The sequence below is a fragment of the Oncorhynchus kisutch genome, linkage group LG13, assembly GCF_002021735.2.
Source record: "Oncorhynchus kisutch isolate 150728-3 linkage group LG13, Okis_V2, whole genome shotgun sequence".
Lineage (NCBI taxonomy): Eukaryota > Metazoa > Chordata > Actinopteri > Salmoniformes > Salmonidae > Oncorhynchus > Oncorhynchus kisutch.
In genome coordinates, this window is record NC_034186.2 from 9,085,228 (window position 1) to 9,104,779 (window position 19,552).

General features: G+C 44.4%; 1 protein-coding gene across 1 annotated transcript in view; it reads right to left on the bottom strand.

Annotated features, from left to right (window-relative positions):
- The window catches only part of LOC109880506 (DENN/MADD domain containing 1B), a 231,854-nt gene that overhangs the window by 17,012 nt on the left and 195,290 nt on the right, over window positions 1-19,552 (bottom strand). The window contains exons 15-20 of the mRNA XM_031838030.1: window positions 12,862-12,963; window positions 8,756-8,846; window positions 6,522-6,562; window positions 6,039-6,074; window positions 2,686-2,721; window positions 619-663 (exon numbers count right to left, since the gene is read on the bottom strand). Of these exons, the coding sequence (XP_031693890.1) occupies window positions 619-663; window positions 2,686-2,721; window positions 6,039-6,074; window positions 6,522-6,562; window positions 8,756-8,846; window positions 12,862-12,963 (351 nt within the window). The remainder of the gene's footprint in view (window positions 1-618; window positions 664-2,685; window positions 2,722-6,038; window positions 6,075-6,521; window positions 6,563-8,755; window positions 8,847-12,861; window positions 12,964-19,552) is intronic.

Below are 19,552 nucleotides of genomic sequence, written 5' to 3' on the forward strand. Positions count from 1 at the left end.
AGAGAGAGAGAGAGAGAGAGAGAGAGAGAGATTAATTATTCAAGTGAGTGTGTCACATTGTAAAAGATCCTATAACAGCCAGTAATACATGTGTATTTTGAGTGTGGTCAGGTCAAATCTGTTTAAAACAGAAAAATACAGCCTGGAGAGAACCTGTTCGTCATCCAGCGCCCCTCTCCTCAGCCTCTCTCTGACACTCAGTTCAAACGAAAGCCATCAGGCATATGGAGACATTAATCTTATAACATTAGCTTTGAAGGAATCAGCGGATTATTGATAAAATATGGGTTAGGGCTGTGGCTGGATGACATGACAGGCTATAGCCAGAGGGACGCTGGGTAAACATGTACACTCCTGAACTAAACTCATCTCTGATTGAGCAAAAACTCCATAACCAACAGTGTGTGTGTGTGCGTGTATGCACGCGTGTGTGAACGTGCATGTCCACATTTGTGACATGCACGCATCTTGAACTGCACTGTTGGTTAAGGGTGTAAGTCAGTATTTCACGGTAAAGTCTACACTTGTTGTATTCGGCACATGTGACAAATAAAGTTTGATTTGAATTTTTGATTTGTGTATGTAAGCTCTGGAGAGGTTTGAATTCACATAGCTCACCCTTTGTTTAAGCCTGCGAATGCCCCTCTTGGCATGACTCTTGGCCTGTAGGAGAAACACAGGCATTAGAAATAAACACAGGCTCCATTAATATTTGACACTGTTCTGGTGTAACATCCCCTGGGCAAAAGACAAAGACTGAAGCTGGACACGAAAGTCTTCTCAGCTGGACACGAAAGTCTTCCCAACTGGACACGAAAGTCTTCTCAGCTACACACGAAAGTCTTCTCAGCTGGACCTGAAAGCCTTTCCAACTGGACCTGAAAGCCTTCCCAACTGGACCTGAAAGCCTTCCCAACTGGACCTGAAAGCCTTCCCAACTGGACACGAAAGTCTTCTCAGCTGGACCTGAAAGCCTTCCCAACTGGACATGAAAGCCTACCCAACTGGACATCAAAGCCTACCCATCATGAAAGCCTACCCAGCTGGACATCAAAGCCTACCGATCATGAAAGCCTACCCAGCTGGACATCAAAGCCTACCCATCATGAAAGCCTACCGAGCTGGACATCAAAGCCTACCCATCATGAAAACCTACCCAGCTGGACATCAAAGCCTACCCATCATGAAAGCCTACCCAGCTGGACATGAAAGCCTACCCATCATGAAAGCCTACCCATCATGAAAGCCTACCCAGCTGGACATCAAAGCCTACCCATCATGAAAGCCTACCCAGCTGGACATCAAAGCCTACCCATCATGAAAGCCTACCGAGCTGGACATGAAAGCCTACCGATCATGAAAGCCTACCCAGCTGGACATGAAAGCCTACCCATCATGAAAGCCTACCCAGCTGGAAATGAAAGCCTACCGATCATGAAAGCCTACCCAGCTGGACATCAAAGCCTACCCATCATGAAAGCCTACCGAGCTGGACATCAAAGCCTACCCATCATGAAAGCCTACCCAGCTGGACATCAAAGCCTACCCATCATGAAAGCCTACCCAGCTGGACATCAAAGCCTACCCATCATGAAAGCCTACCCAGCTGGACATGAAAGCCTACCCATCATGAAAGCCTACCCAGCTGGACATGAAAGCCTACCCATCATGAAAGCTTACCCAGCTGGACATGAAAGCCTACCCATCATGAAAGCCTACCCAGCTGGACATCAAAGCCTTCTAGGCTGGACATGAAAGTCAACTATACAACACTGCACAAAGGAAAGGGCATCACAAGCACAAACACACCCGATCTACCAGCTACCACCGTCCCAGTACCTTTCAGAGAACCTGTATGACTTAATACACATCTTAGGGTTAGGACCCAATCTACCAGCTACCACCGTCCCAGTACCTTTCAGAGAACCTGTATGACTTAATACACATCTTAGGGTTAGGACCCGATCTACCAGCTACCACCGTCCCAGTACCTTTCAGAGAACCTGTATGACTTAATACACATCTTAGGGTTAGGACCCGATCTACCAGCTACCACCGTCCCAGTACCTTTCAGAGAACCTGTATGACTTAATACACATCTTAGGGTTAGGACCAGATCTACCAGCTACCACCGTCCCAGTACCTTTCAGAGAACCTGTATGACTTAATACACATCTTAGGGTTAGGACCCGATCTACCAGCTACCACCGTCCCAGTACCTTTCAGAGAACCTGTATGACTTAATACACATCTTAGGGTTAGGACCCGAAATGGGACCAATACATGTCTGTCCAATTATGTGCTCCCGAGTGGCACAGTTGTCTAAGGCACTGCATCTCAGTGCTAGAGGCGTCACTACAGATCCTGGTTCGATCCCGGGTTCTATCACAAACGGCAGTGATGGGGAGTCCAATAGGGCGGCGCACAATTGGCACAGCGTCGTCCAGGTTAGGGGAAGGTTTGGACAGGGTAGGCCGGCATTGTAAAATAAGAATTTGTTCTTTACTGACTTGTTATAAAAATATGAAAGTATTTGAGGTGTGCTTGATTTGCCTTTTGGGACTATTCCATTGGTTCCAAACTAAATCAAGAGCAGATCCAGTATTTGAACATATCAGAGGAGGTCTGACAGGGACTGTATGGTAGATCCAGCCTTCTATAGGCCGTCTCCACAGCTGGACTTGCCTTGGTCACCGCAGTGTTGATCAGCGCTCCGCCTCTCTGCAACACACACAACACATAATTGTCATTTACCGGCGCGCGCACACGCACACACACACACACACTCGCACGCACAAACACACACACACACACACACACCTACACACACACACACACCTACACACACACACACCTACACACACACACACACACAGAGAGAGAAACACACAGGAAAGCACAAACACACACATGTAGAGTACCAATCAAATGTTTGGACACACCTAGTCATTCCAGGGTTTTTCTTTATTTTTAAAATGTTCTACATTGTAGAATAATAGTGAAGACATCAAAACTATGAAATAACACATATGGAATCATGTAGTAACCAAAAAATTCTTAAACAAATTAAAATATATTTGAGATTCTTCAAAGTAGCCACCCTTTGCATTGACAGCTTTGCACACTCTTGGCATTCTCTCAATCAGCTTCACCTAGAATGCTTTTCCAACAATCTTGAAGGAGTTCCCACATATGCTGAGCACACGTTGGCTGCTTTTCCTTCATTCTGTGGTCCAACTCATCCCAAACCATCTCAATTGGGTTGAGGTCAGGTGATTGTGGAGGCCAGGTCATCTGATGCAGCACTCCATCACTCTTCTTCTTGGTCAAATAGCACTTACACAGCCTGAAGGTGTGTTGGGTCATTGTCCTGTTGAAAAACAAATGATAGTCCCACTAAGTGCAAACCAGATGGGATGGTGTATCGCTGCAGGATGCTGTGGTAGCGATGCTGGTTAAGTGGGCCTTGAATTCTAAATAAATCACTGACGGTGTCACCAGCAAAGCACCCCCACATCATCACACGTCCTCTTCCATGCTTCACGGTGGGAACCAGACATACGGAGGTCATCCGTTCACCTACTCTACGTCTCACAAAAATCTCACATTTGGACTTTCCACCACTCTAATGTCCATTGCTCATGTTTCTTGGCCCATGTAAGTCTCTTCTTATTATTGGTGTCCTTTAGTAGTTGTTTCTTTGCAGCAATTTGACCATGAAGGCCTGATTCACTCAGTCTCCTCTGAACAGTTGTTATTGAGATGTGTCTGTTACTTGAACTCTGTGAAGCATTTATTTGGGCTGCAATTTCTGAGGCTAGTAACTCTAATGAACTTATCCTCTGTAGCAGAGGTAACTCTAATAAACTTATCCTCTGCAGCAGAGATAACTCTGGGTCTTCCTTTCCTGTGGCAGTCCTCATGACAGCCAGTGTCATCATAGTGCTTGATGGTTTTTGCGACTGCACTTGAAGAAACTTTCAAATTCCTGACATTTTCCGGATTGACTGACCTTCATATCTTAAAGTAATGATGGACTGTTGTTTCTCTTTGCTTATTAAAGCTGTTCTTGCTATAATATGGACTTGGTCTTTTACCAAATAGGGCTATCTCCTGTAAGAAGGAAAGAAATTCCACAAATTAACTTTAAACAAGGCACAGATGTGAATTGAAATGCATTCCAGGTGACTACCTCATGAAGCTGGTTGAGAGAATGCCAAGAGTGTGCAAACCTGTCATCAAGGCAAAGGGTGGCTTCTTTGAAGAATCTTTAGATTTTTTTTAAAGACTTTTTTTGGTTACTACATGATTCCATGTGTGTTATTTCATAGTTGATGTCTTCACTATTATTCTACAATGTAGAAAATTGTGAAAATAAAGAAAAATCCCTGGAATGAGTAGGTGTGTCCAAACATTTGACTGGTTTGGTACATCTACCAATACTAGAACAGTCCTAGTAGAACAATGACATCTACCAGCATCCCAGTACTCTACCTTTCAGAATCTACCAGCATCCCAGTACTCTACCTTTCAGAATCTACCAGCATCCCAGTACTCTACCATTCAGAATCTACCAGCATCCCAGTACTCTACCCATCAGATATTCAGAATCTACCAGCATCCCAGTACTCTACCTTTCAGAATCTACCAGCATCCCAGTACTTTACCTTTCAGAATCTACCAGCATCCCAGTACTCTACCTTTCAGAATCTACCAGCATCCCAGTACTCTACCTTTCAGAATGTACCAGCATCCCAGTACTCTACCCATCAGATATTCAGAATCTACCAGCATCCCAGTACTCTACCTTTCAGAATCTACCAGCATCCCAGTACTCTACCTTTCAGAATCTACCAGCATCCCAGTACTCTACCTTTCAGAATCTACCAGCTACCAGTACTCTACCTTTCAGAATCTACCAGCTACCAGCATCTCAGTATTATACCTTTCAGAATCTACCAGCATCTCAGTACTATACCTTTCAGAATCTACCAGCATCTCAGTATTATACCTTTCAGAATCTACCAGCATCTCAGTACTATACCTTTCAGAATCTACCAGCATCCCAGTACTTTACCTTTCAGAATCTACCAGTATCCCAGTACTCTACCTTTCAGAATCTACCAGCATCCCAGTACTCTACCTTTCAGAATCTACCAGCATCCCAGTACTCTACCTTTCAGAATCTACCAGCATCCCAGTACTCTACCTTTCAGAATCTACCAGTATCCCAGTACTCTACCTTTCAGAATCTACCAGCTACCAGCACTCTACCTTTCAGAATCTACCAGCATCCCAGTACTCTACCTTTCAGAATCTACCAGCATCCCAGTACTCTACCTTTCAGAATCTACCAGCATCCCAGTACTCTACCTTCCAGAATCTACCAGCATCCCAGTACTCTACCTTTCAGAATCTACCAGCATCCCAGTACTCTACCTTTCAGAATCTACCAGTATCCCAGTACTCTACCTTTCATAATCTACCAGCATCCCAGTACTCTACCTTTCAGAATCTACCAGCATCCCAGTACTCTACCTTTCAGAATCTACCAGCATCCCAGTACTCTACCTTTCAGAATCTACCAGTATCCCAGTACTCTACCTTTCAGAATCTACCAGTATCCCAGTACTCTACCTTTCATAATCTACCAGCATCCCAGTACTCTACCTTTCATAATCTACCAGCATCCCAGTACTCTACCTTTCAGAATCTACCAGCATCCCAGTACTCTACCTTTCAGAATCTACCAGCATCCCAGTACTCTACCTTTCAGATATCCAGAGTGAAAACATGTATGACCTTATACACGTCTTAGGGTTAGGACCAGACATGAGACAAATACATGTTATATCTGTCCCATATGAAAGTATTTGAGGTGTGCTTGATTTGACTTGGAATTTGCACTTTTGGGACTATTCCAGTGGTTCCAAACTAAATCAAGAGCAGCTCCAGTATTTGAACATATCAGAGGAGGTCTGACAGGGACTGTATGGTAGATCCAGCCTTCTATAGGCCGTCTCCACAGCTGGACTTGCCTTGGTCACCGCAGTGTTGATCAGCGCTCCGCCTCTCTGCAACACACACAACACATAATTGTCATTTACCGGCGCGCGCACGCACACACACACACGCACACACACACACACACACACTCGCACGCACAAACACACACGCATGCACGCACAAACACACAAGTGCGCACAAACACACACAAACACACACACTCGCACGCACACACACTCGCATGCACGCACAAACACACGCACACAAGTGCGCACAAACACACACACACAAGTGCGCACAAACACACACACAAAAACACACACAGGATTTCCATCCACCACACTACCCAACAGACATCTGAATGTCCATACAAACATAAGCCGTGTGTACGGACAGTGTGTTTTCTCTATGGATCAACACATTCTTAGCATCTTCAGTTTGCTTTGTTTACTAAACAGAGAGATAGACTAAACTAAAATACACTCAATTCATTTTAATTGCATATCTTTGTATACCTTGACGGTGTGCACCCACTGTTGATAAGACTTGGAATTACCTGCAAGACATCAAAGGCACACACAATGGAAGACACAGAGATGTGAAAGTGATTGTGATGAGACACGCTGATAACTTGAATTTTATGGGACTGGTGTAGTGTAGGGGTGTAGCATAGTGGTGTAGTATAGTGGTGCATTGGTGCAGAGGTGTAGTGTGGTGTAGTAGTGTAGTGTAGTGGTGTAGTAGTGGTGTAGTGTAGTGGTGTGGTGGGGTGTGGTGTAGTGTAGCGGTGTAGTAGTGTAGTAGTGGTGTAGTGTAGTGATGTAATAGTGGTGTAATGGTGTAGCGTAGTGGTGTAATGTAGTGGTGTAGTGTAGTTGTAGTAGTGTAGTGGTGTAGTAGTAGTGCAGTAGTGTAGTGGTGTAGTAGAGTTGTGTAGTAGTAGTGTAGTAGTGGTGTAGTAGAGGTGTAGTGCAGTAGTAGTGTAGTAGTGTAGTGCAGTGGTGTAGTGTAGTGGTGTAGTAGTGGTGTAGTAGTGTAGTGGTGTAGTAGTGGTGTAGTGTAGTAGTGGTGTAGTGGTGTAGTAGTGAAGTGGTGGTGTAGTGTAGCGGTGTAGTGTAGCGGTGTAGTGTTGTAGTGTGGTGGTGTAGTGCAGTAGTGGTGGTGCAGCGGTGTAGTGGTGTAGTGTAGCGGTGTAGTAGTGTAGTAGAGGTGTAGTGATGTGGTGTCGTAGTGTAGTGGTGTAGTAGTTGTGTAGTTGTTGTGCAGTGTAGTAGTGGTGTAGTGTAGTGGTGTAGTGTAGTAGTAGTGTAGTGGTTCAGTGTAGTAGTGGTGTAGTGTAGCGGTGTAGTGTAGTGGTGTCGTGTAGTGGTGTAATGGTGTAGTGTAGTGGTGTAATGGTGTAGTGTAGTGGTGTAGTAGTGTAGTGGTGTAATGGTGTAGTGTATTGGTGAAGTGGTGTAGTAGTGTTGCAGTGTAGTAGTGGTGTAGTGTAGTGGTGTAGCGTAGCAGTGTAGTGTAGTGGTGTCGTGTAGTGGTGTAATGGTGTAGTGTAGTGGTGTAATGGTGTAGTGTAGTGGTGTAGTAGTGTAGTGGTGTAATGGTGTAGTGTATTGGTGAAGTGGTGTAGTAGTGTTGCAGTGTAGTAGTGGTGTAGTGAAGTGGTGTAGTGTAGTGGTGTAGTAGTGTAGTGGTGTAGTAGTGTTGTGCTGGTGTAGTGTAGCGGTTCAGTAGTGGTGTAGTGTAGTGGTGTGGTGTAGTGGTGTAGTAGTGTACGTTGTGGTGTAGTGTAGTGGTGTAGCGTTGTGGTGTAGTGTAGTGGTGTAGTAGTGTACGTTGTGGTGTAGTGTAGTGGTGTAGTAGTAGTGTAGTGGTGTAGCGTTGTGGTGTAGTGTAGTGGTGTGGTGTAGTGTAGTAGTGGTAGTGTAGTGGTTTAGCGTTGTGGTGTGGTGTAGTAGTAGTAGTGTAGTGGTGTTGTGTAGTAGTGGTTTAGTGTAGTGTAGTGGTGTAGTAGTAGTGTAGTAGTGTAGCGTTGTGGTGTAGTGTAGTGTAGTGTAGTGTAGTAGTGGTGTAGTGCAGTGTAGTGGTGTAGTATGGTGGTTTCGTGTAGGGGTGTAGCGTTATGGTGTAGTGTAGTAGTAGTGTAGTGGTGTTGTGTAGTAGTGGTGTAGTGGTGTGGTGTAGTAGTAGTGTAGTATACTGGTGTAGTGGTAGTGTAGTGGTGTGGTGTGGTGTAGTGTAGTGGTGTAGTAGTGTAGTGGTGTGGTAGTGTAGTGGTGTGGTGCAGTAGTGCGGTGTAGTGGTGTAGTGTAGTGGTGTAGTGTAGTGGTGTAGTAGTGTAGTGGTGTGGTAGTGTAGTGTAGTGGTGCAATAGTGCAGTAGTGGTGTAGTGTAGTGGTGTAGTAGTGTAGTGGTGTAGAGTAGTGGTGTAGTAGTGTAGTGTAGTGGTGTAGCAGTGTAGTGGTGTAGTAGTAGTGTAGTGTAGTGGTGCAGTAGTGTAGTATACTGGTGTGGTGTAGTGGTGTAGTAGTGTAGGGTTGTAATAGTGTAGTGGTATAATAGTGTAGTCGTGCAGTGTAGTGGTGTAATAGTGTAGTGGTGTTATAGTGTAGTGGCGTAGTGTAGTGGTGTAGTAGAGTAGTGTTGGGGTGTAGTGTAGTGGTGTAGTGTAGTGGTGTAGTAGAGTAGTGTTGGGGTGTAGTGTAGTGGTGTAGTGTAGTGTATTGGTGTAATGTAGTGAAGTGCCACTCACTTCCACAGAAACCTCCCTCAGTGATCTCATCCTCGAACAGGTCAGTGAAGCCTCTTCCCGCGTTCAGCTTGGCCAGACGGCCGTCAATAAACTGCAACATAAATTACAACACAGCATTACAGACCCGGGGTAGAGAGAGAGACAGGGAAGGGAAAGATGGAGGCAGAAAGGGGGGAGTGAGAGGGGAGGGAATGAGTGTGTGAGTGTGTGAGTGTGTGAGTGAGTGAGTGAGTGAGTGTGAGTGAGTGTGAGTGAGTGAGTGAGTGAGTGAGTGAGTGAGTGAGTGAGTGAGTGAGTGAGTGAGTGAGTGAGTGAGAGAGAGAGAGAGAGAGAGAGAGAAAGAAAGAAAGAAAGAAAAGGAGCGAGGCTGAACGACAGGGGAAAGAACACACTCGACTGGGCAAATGTGTTTAATCCTACCTGTTCCAGACATGTCTCATGGTGAAATGAGGAGGGGTAATGTGGAGCAGGTTGTGGGGATTAGGGCAGTTTGCTGCCTGCTAAGGGTTGGTTTGGCTGGGAGACTGCATGGTGAGGCATTTCAGCATCCCAAATGGCACCCTAATCCCTAAATACTGAACTATTAACCAGGGTCCTGGTCTAAAGTAGTGCACTACTTAGGGAATAGGGTGCCATTTGGGTTGCAGTTCTGGTGTCTGATGCACCAGGAACCTTCATTTCCTGTCACATGGAGTTTATAAAACACTTCCCATAAATATGTTCATTATAAGGTCAGACATTACACGTCCCCCCCCACACACACAGAGAGACAGACCTCTGAGCAAAAAACGTTGAGTAAATAGACCAGCATTTCTCAGATAAAACAACTACAGGGATTTAACAAACCCCCCCACCCAAAAAAAACCTAAAGAATGTAAATACATTGTATTAATTTATTCACAGGCACAGGATAAGAACTGATCCTGGGTCATAGCCTAGCTGATATGAACACACCAGCTCAACCCAGCAGGGGCTGGGAGGAGACCTAACCAGACCTGGGTCGTTTCTGTAAACCAGAAAGTGTTCTATGATCTGAAAGATTATTGTGATCTAAAAAGGCAAAAGTGATCCCGAATCAGATCCTAAATCAGATACTCTGAGACGCTTGATGCATATGGCCTCTGGTGGAATAAGGGTTAAATAGATTAAAATGTTGGATTTAGAGCTATGTCGACCCAGCCCGCTGTGGGTACAATTAGCAGTCTGCCTGTATCTTGTAAGGGATTGGGCATATCTCTCAGTGGAGCGCTAGGCTAACTAACTACCTAGTGTAAGGCTCTCCTCTTCTCTCCTGTAGCCCTGACCAACTCGTTATAATCCTGCTAATGAGAAATGACACTGCAGGTTTTAACCCCCGCCTGGTAGCTAGCTGCTCCCTTAGCCTGCCCCAATTAGCACACATCATCATCAAGCCGAAGACACACTTATCTCAACCCAAATCAGCACCTAACCAAAGCCCCACTTAACCCCCCCCCCCCCCCCCTCTTCTACTCCCTCCACTATCGAATTAGGGAAAGGGGGATACCTAGTCAGTAGTAAAACTGAATGCATTCAACTGAAATGTGTTTTCTGCATTTAATTACCCCCAGTTATTGTGTCCAGTAATTAGACATGGCTCAACAATAGCAAGGACCACAGCATGGACACCGTGCCCACAGCATGGACACCGGGCCCCACAGCATGGACACCGGGCCCCACAGCATGGACACCGGGCCCCACAGCATGGACACCGGGCCCCACAGCATGGACACCGGGCCCCACAGCATGGACACCGGGTCCACAGCATGGACACCGGGTCCACAGCAAGGACACCGTGCCCACAGGACACGGGCCCACAGCATGGACACCGGGCCCACAGCATGGACACCGGGCCCACAGCATGGACACCGGGCCCACAGCATGGACACCGGGCCCACAGCATGGACACCGGGCCCACAGCATGGACACCGGGCCCACAGCATGGACACCGGGCCCACAGCATGGACACCGGGCCCACAGCATCTCTCTCTACACTGCTGTCTCTGGTTTATAGGGCTTTGTTTGTTTGTTTGTTTTTGCAGAACAACATTTCAAAAGAGACGTGTAAAATGATGAACTGGACAGAAGATAGTATTTATGGCTGTGAATCTCAACCAGCTTCATGAGGTAGTCACCTGGAAGGTTTTCTACATTGTAGAAAATGTAGAAAATAGTAAATAATAAAGAAAATCCTGAATGAGTAGTTGTGTCAACATTTTACTGGTACTGTATCTATTACATTTTTCATCCCTCAACTTTTTACCAAAAGAGAGACGCGGTGCCTCGCTTTGTTATTGTTTCAATTACAGACTCTAGCATTAATCTATAAAATGAAAACAAATCAAATGTATATCAGATGAGGAGGACACAGATGAAACCAAAGTGTTGACTGATGAATGAAACAGCTGAAACGCACAACAACCGCCTTTCCCAAATGTTATTGTTTGTGAAGGGATTTTATAGATAAATAAACTAGAAAAGTCTATATGATTATGATAAAGTATCAGACGTTCTATAGCTGTACGGTGAGCGATGTTCAGACATCATCTGGTGCCCACCTGTGCTGCTGCACGTACACAGTAACAGCAGGCAAGTGGAGCAGGCCATCTGTGGGCCAGAGATTGGAATCCTCACTGCAGTGTTCTAGATTACTGTGGAGGAGGTTCCTGATTTCTGGAGGACGTTCTAGAACACAAGGGTTAACTGCTGGTCTGAACTTACACGGTAGCTCTGACATCCACGCACACAACATCCCAGTCACACACAGCTCATATGTTGAGGAGTGAAAACCTCAAGTTTTCCTTAATATCAAACTAACTGGCTTTTATCCACTTTTGGAAATGCTGTCCTACTTTGAGTATGATCTGATTGATGTGTGATTGGTATTGTGTCTGATTCAGTAAACGGTCAGCGCTCCAGCCCCTCCTGTGTTAATGGAGGTCTGATTATGAAGCTGTTCTCTCTGCCTATAGGAGGGGGAAGTCTCCACTAAACCACTGCATCTACCAAGCAGTGTCCTGAAACCATTCACTATAGAATAGTGGGTGGTTGTGTGTGTGTGTGTGTGTGGGGGGGGGGGGGGGGGTTGACAGAAAGCAGGTTATCGTTGACAGACTTTCCCCCACATTCTCTTGGCAGCTCTCCTCCACTGTTCTGTACTAAACGGACCAGGGATGGTGTGTGTGTGTGTGTTTTTGTGTGTGTGTGTGTGAGTGTGTGCGAATGCATCTGTGAGCGGATGTGGGTCACGGCCGGAGCAGTCGAACGGACCACTGGCCTCTCTCACTTTAATAAGAGAACAGGACTTTAACAGGAAGAGAAGAGATAAGTGACTCCATCACCACGCTACAGAGGAGGAGAGATAACCGCCACATCCCATCCCTACGCTACCACACAGACAGGAGCATAGAGGGAGGGAGGGAGGGAGGGAGGGAGGGAGGGAGGGAGGGAGGGAGGGAGGGAGGGAGGGAGGGAGGGAGGGAGGGAGGGAGGGAGGGAGGGAGGGAGGGAGGGAGGGAGGGAGGGAGGGAGGGAGGGGAGGGAGGGGGCTGTCCTTGAACTGTTGGTGGGTTGCTTTCTGTGCTGCCTGGGTAAGTTATGGACAACAGGCAGAGAGAGACAGAGAGAGAGAGAGAGAGAGAGAGAGAGAGAGAGAGAGAGAGAGAGAGAGAGAGAGAGAGAGAGACCAAACAGAGAGCGAGAGAGAGAGACCAAACAGAGAGAGAGAGAGAGGCTGAAACAAAGAGCTGATTAAGAAGCTCTCCGCTCCCTCTCACGGATAAATCAACAACAACTTATGAGGGCTGGGGAGGAACAGTCTGACTGTGGCGGGGCGGAAAGGGAACTTTATAGGACTGTGTGGGCTTTGAATGTATATATATTAATAGTTTATGCTTCCTAATCAAGGAGTGAAGATATCATGGGTGCATTTTTGTCTGTGGTTGTTGGTTTGAAGAAAAGAGAGGATAGAAAGAGCTTTCAGTTTAATCAAAGGCTTAAATAACTTATTATTAGGAAGGAATTTGCTCATGGTTCTGGAAAGGTGGGCAGCGCGTGCACACAAGCACACACACACACAGCAGTGTTACCTGTTTGAAGAGCTGCAGGTTGACAGCCATCTCCAGGAAGTGTTTCATGGTGCTGGAGCGGTGAGCCACAAAACTCTCCTCGCAGAATGTGATTGGCTCCCCCTGACCAGGAACAGGAAGAGCAGAGAAGAAGATCAGAACATTTAGAACCAGATAACCAGACATTTACCCTTTATATTCTATGGTTGAATACTTTTAAAACATCACATTACTGATGTCATAAAGTACCACAGAAATTGAGTTGACCATCCATTTCCACTTCTAAGATATTTTTCGCACCCCAAAAATGTGGATGTCGATTAAGGCAGCCCCCCCCCCCCCCCCCACCTCTCTGATTCAGAGGGGTTGGGTTAAATGCGGAACACATTTCAGTTGAATGCATTCAGTTGTACAACTTCCCCTTTCCCCCTCATTCAAGGGTTTTCTTATTTTTTGTATTTATTATGACATAACACATATGGAATCATGTAGGAACCAAAAAAGTGTTCAACATATCAAAACATATTTTATATTTGAGATTCTTCAATGTAGCCGCCCTTTGCACACCATTGGCATTCTCTCGACCAGCATCACCTGGAATGCTTTTCCAACAGTCTTGAAGGAGTTCCCACATATGCTGAGCATTTGTTGGCTGCTTTTCCTTCACTCTGCAGTCCAACTCATCCCAAACCATCTCAAATGGGTTGAGATCAGGTGATTGTGGAGGCCAGGTCCAATTAGCCCTTACACAGCCTGGAGGTGTGTTGGGTCATTGTCTTGTTGAAAAACAAATGATAGCAGGACTAAGTGCAAACCACCCCCACAACATCACACCTCCTCCTCCATGCTTTATGGTGGGAACCACACATGCAGAGATCATCCATTCACCTACTCTGCATCTCACAAAGACACAGCGGTTGGAACCAAAAATCTCAAATTTGGACTCATCAGACCAAAGGATAGTGGTATAATGTCCATTGCTTGTGTTTCTTGGCCCATGCAAGTCTCTTCTTATTATTGGTGTCCTTTAGTAGTGGTTTCTTTGCAGCATTTTGACCATGAAGGCCTGATTCACTCAGTCTCCTCTGAACAGCTGATATTGAGATGCAATTTCTGAGGCTGGTAACTCTAATGAACTTATCCTCTGCAGCAGAGATAACTCTGGGTCTTCCTTTCCTGTGGTGGTCCTCATGAGAGCCAGTGTCATCATAGTGCTTGATGGTTTTTGCGACTGCACCTGAATAAACTTTAAAAGTTCTTGGAATTTTCGGGACTGATTGACCTTCATTACTTAAAGTGATGATGGACTGTCGTTTCTCTTTGCTTATTTGAACTGTTCTTGCCATAATATGGACTTAGTCATCAACCAAATAGGGGTATACCACCCCTACCTTGTCACAACACAACTGATTGGCTCAAACGCATGAAGAAAGGTAATCCCACAAATTAACTTTTAACAAAGCACACCTGCTAATTGAAATGCATTCCAGATGACTACCTCATGAAGCTGGTTGAGAGAACGCCAATAGTGTACAAAGCTGTCATCAAGGCAAAGGGTGGCTACTTTGAAGAATCTAACACTTTTTTTGGTTACTACATGATTATATAAGGGTTATTTCATAGTTTTGACATCTTCACTATTATTCTATAATGTAGAAAATAAATACAAATGAAGAAAAACCCTTGAATGAGTAGGTGTGTCCAAACTTTTGACTGGTACTGTATATATATATATATATAAACATATATCAAACATAAAGATATAAAACTGTATTTTTTTGTGAAGAATCAATAACAAGTGGGACACAATAATGAAGTGGAACGACATTTGTTGGATATTTCAAAGTTGACTGGTCACTCAATTTTGCACACCCAATTTTTCAGTTTTTGATTTGTTAAAAAACTTTGAAATATCCAACAAATGTCGTTCCACTTCATGATTGTGTCCCACTTGTTATTGATTCTTCACAAAAAAATACAGTTTTATATCTTTATGTTTGAAGCCTGAAATGTGGCAAAAGGTCGCAAAGTTCAAGGGGGCCGAATACTTTCGCAAGGCACTGTATATGTAAATAAATAATAAAAATAAAAATTGCTCCCAAGGATGAACCAGACTTGTGGAGGTCTACAATGTTTTTTCTGAAGTCTTGGCTGATTTCTTTGGATTTTCCCGTGAGGTCAAGCAGAGGCACTGAGTTTGAAGGTAGGCCTTGAAATACATCTACAGGTACACCTCCAATTGACTCAAATGATGTCAATTAGCCTATCAGAAGCTTCTATAGCCATGATGTCATTTTCTGAAATTTTCCAAGCTGTTTAAAAGGCACAGTCAGAATTATAAGTGAACTAATCTGTCTGTTAACAATTGTTGGAAAAATGACTTGTGTCATACACAAAGTAGATGTCCTAAACAACTTGACAAAACTATAGTTTGTTAACAAGATATTTGTGGAGTGGTTGAAAAACAAGTTTGAATGACTTCAACCTAAGTGTATGTAAACTTCCGACTTCAACTGTATATATATATATATATATATATATATAGCCTATATTTCTAAATTCATAGCAGTGTGATTAACAGATATCTTTCTCCTCCGTTGTTTCATTTACAGCTCAGCAAGGCTCCGACAACGACCCCCCCCCCCCAACCATCACACACACACGTTCTGTCAAAGCATATGGGATCCAAAAACACATGGTTCAGTCAGGGGGGGCTCCTTCATTTAACTCAGATTGTGTGTGTGTGTGTGCCCGTATGCGAGCACGTATGTGTGTGTGTGTGTGTGTGTGTGTGTGTGTTTGTGTGGAATCGTAGGCTTTTTTCCAGAACCTATGGGGACTGGAGAGATGGTGTGTTGTGAGAGGACATCACGGTACACACACACACACTCCCTTCTCTCTCTGCTTTAAGTGTGTGTTTTCTAAAGGGAGTCAGGCGGTATGTTTCTACTACTGTCTGTATACAGACAACACAGAGGCATCATTTATGGATCCCCACTCCAGGGCTCAACACCACCCAATTACCCTCAAAGCCTGTGAACAAAGGCCCTGCTATTTGACAAACACTACATGCTTTGTTCTGGTCTTAACTGGAGTAACTTGCAATTGAGAGGCAGAACGAGAGAGACATGTTCTGGGGTTGAGCCTAGAAAAGGACAGGAAGATGGTACAAGGCGGACTCCTTCAGTGTCTGTGTTTCAGACAAGCCCACCTTCTCTCAACTCAAAACCTTCAACCTTCACTCAGTATTAAAAAACACCTTTCATTTCACAAAACGTACAGGTTTGTATCTAAGGGTTAGGGATAGGTTATTACAGGTTTGTATCTAAGGGTAAGGGTTAAGTTATTACAGGTTTGTATCTAAGGGTTAGGGATAGGTTATTACAGGTTTGTATCTAAGGGTTAGGGATAGGGTCTACAGGTTTGTATCTAAGGGTAAGGGTTAAGTTATTACAGGTTTGTATCTAAGGGTTAGGGATAGGTTATTACAGGTTTGTATCTAAGGGTAAGGGTTAGGGTCTACAGGTTTGTATCTAAGGGTTAGGGATAGGTTATTACAGGTTTGTATCTAAGGGTTAGGGTCTACAGGTTTGTATCTAAGGGTTAGGGATAGGTTATTACAGGTTTGTATCTAAGGGTAAGGGTTAGGGTCTACAGGTTTGTATCTAAGGGTTAGGGATAGGGTCTACAGGTTTGTATCTAAGGGTAAGGGTTAGGGTCTACAGGTTTGTATCTAAGGGTTAGGGATAGGGTCTACAGGTTTGTATCTAAGGGTAAGGGTTAGGGTCTACAGGTTTGTATCTAAGGGTTAGGGATAGGGTCTACAGGTTTGTATCTAAGGGTTAGGGATAGGGTCTACAGGTTTGTATCTAAGGGTTAGGGATAGGGTTAGGATATTACAGGTTTGTATCTAAGGGTTAGGGATAGGGTCTACAGGTTTGTATCTAAGGGTTAGGGATAGGTTATTACAGGTTTGTATCTAAGGGTAAGGGTTAGGGTCTACAGGTTTGTATCTAAGGGTTAGGGATAGGGTTAGGATATTACAGGTTTGTATCTAAGGGTTAGGGATAGGGTCTACAGGTTTGTATCTAAGGGTAAGGGTTAAGTTATTACAGGTTTGTATCTAAGGGTTAGGGATAGGTTATTACAGGTTTGTATCGAAGGGTAAGGGTTAGGGTCTACAGGTTTGTATCTAAGGGTTAGGGATAGGGTCTACAGGTTTGTATCTAAGGGTTAGGGATAGGGTCTACAGGTTTGTATCTAAGGGTAAGGGTTAAGTTATTACAGGTTTGTATCTAAGGGTTAGGGATAGGTTATTACAGGTTTGTATCTAAGGGTAAGGGTTAGGGTCTACAGGTTTGTATCTAAGGGTTAGGGATAGGTTATTACAGGTTTGTATCTAAGGGTTAGGGTCTACAGGTTTGTATCTAAGGGTTAGGGATAGGTTATTACAGGTTTGTATCTAAGGGTAAGGGTTAGGGTCTACAGGTTTGTATCTAAGGGTTAGGGATAGGGTCTACAGGTTTGTATCTAAGGGTAAGGGTTAGGGTCTACAGGTTTGTATCTAAGGGTTAGGGATAGGGTCTACAGGTTTGTATCTAAGGGTAAGGGTTAGGGTCTACAGGTTTGTATCTAAGGGTTAGGGATAGGGTCTACAGGTTTGTATCTAAGGGTTAGGGATAGGGTCTACAGGTTTGTATCTAAGGGTTAGGGATAGGGTTAGGATATTACAGGTTTGTATCTAAGGGTTAGGGATAGGGTCTACAGGTTTGTATCTAAGGGTTAGGGATAGGGTCTACAGGTTTGTATCTAAGGGTTAGGGATAGGGTTAAGTTATTACAGGTTTGTATCTAAGGGTTAGGGATAGGGTTAAGTTATTACAGGTTTGTATCTAAGGGTTAGGGATAGGGTCTACAGGTTTGTATCTAAGGGTTAGGGATAGGTTATTACAGGTTTGTATCTAAGGGTTAGGGATAGGGTCTACAGGTTTGTATCTAAGGGTTAGGGATAGGTTATTACAGGTTTGTATCTAAGGGTAAGGGTTAGGGTCTACAGGTTTGTATCTAAGGGTTAGGGATAGGGTCTACAGGTTTGTATCTAAGGGTTAGGGATAGGGTCTACAGGTTTGTATCTAAGGGTTAGGGATAGGGTCTACAGGTTTGTATCTAAGGGTTAGGGATAGGGTCTACAGGTTTGTATCTAAGGGTTAGGGATAGGGTCTACAGGTTTGTATCTAAGGGTTAGGGATAGGGTCTACAGGTTTGTATCTAAGGGTTAGGGATAGGGTTAAGTTATTACAGGTTTGTATCTAAGGGTTAGGGATAGGGTCTACAGGTTTGTATCTAAGGGTTAGGGATAGGGTCTACAGGTTTGTATCTAAGGGTTAGGGATAGGGTCTACAGGTTTGTATCTAAGGGTTAGGGATAGGGTCTACAGGTTTGTATCTAAGGGTTAGGGATAGGGTCTACAGGTTTGTATCTAAGGGTTAGGGATAGGGTCTACAGGTTTGTATCTAAGGGTTAGGGATAGGGTCTACAGGTTTGTATCTAAGGGTTAGGGATAGGGTCTACAGGTTTGTATCTAAGGGTTAGGGATAGGGTCTACAGGTTTGTATCTAAGGGTTAGGGTTAGGATATTACAGGTTTGTATCTATTTTTATTTTTTATTTATTTCACCTTTATTTAACCAGGTAGGCTAGTTCAGAACACCTTTATTTAACCAGGTAGGCTAGTTGAGAACAAGTTCTCATTTGCAACTGCGACCTGGCCAAGATAAAGCATAGCAGTGTGAGCAGTCAACAAAGAGTTACACATGGAGTAAACAATTAACAAGTCAATAACACAGTAGAAAACAAAGGGGGAGTCTATATACAATGTGTGCAGAAGGCATGAGGAGGTAGGCAAATAATTACAATTTTGCAGATTAACACTGGAGTGATGAATGATCAGATGGTCATGTACAGGTAGAGATATTGGTGTGCAAAAGAGCAGAAAAGTAAATAAATAAAAACAGTATGGGGATGAGGTAGGTGAAAAAGGGTGGGCTATTTACCAATAGACTATGTACAGCTGCAGCGATCGGTTAGCTGCTCAGATAGCTGATGTTTGAAGTTGGTGAGGGAGATAAAAGTCTCCAACTTCAGCGATTTTTGCAATTCGTTCCAGTCACAGGCAGCAGAGTACTGGAACGAAAGGCGGCCAAATGAGGTGTTGGCTTTAGGGATGATCAGTGAGATACACCTGCTGGAGCGCGTGCTACGGATGGGTGTTGCCATCGTGACCAGTGAGCTGAGATAAGGCGGAGCTTTACCTAGCATGGACTTGTAGATGACCTGGAGCCAGTGGGTCTGGCGACGAATATGTAGCGAGGGCCAGCCGACTAGAGCATACAAGTCGCAGTGGTGGGTGGTATAAGGTGCTTTAGTGACAAAACGGATGGCACTGTGATAAACTGCATCCAGTTTGCTGAGTAGAGTGTTGGAAGCCATTTTGTAGATGACATCGCCGAAGTCGAGGAGGGTAAGGGTTAGGGTCTACAGGTTTGTATCTAAGGGTTAGGGTTAGGTAATTACAGGTTTGTATCTAAGGGTAAGGGTTAGGTTCTTCAGGTTTGTATTTAAGGGTAAGGGTTAGGTTCTTCAGGTTTGTATCTAAGGGTAAGGGTTAGGTTCTTCAGGTTTGTATTTAAGGGTAAGGGTTAGGTTCTTCAGGTT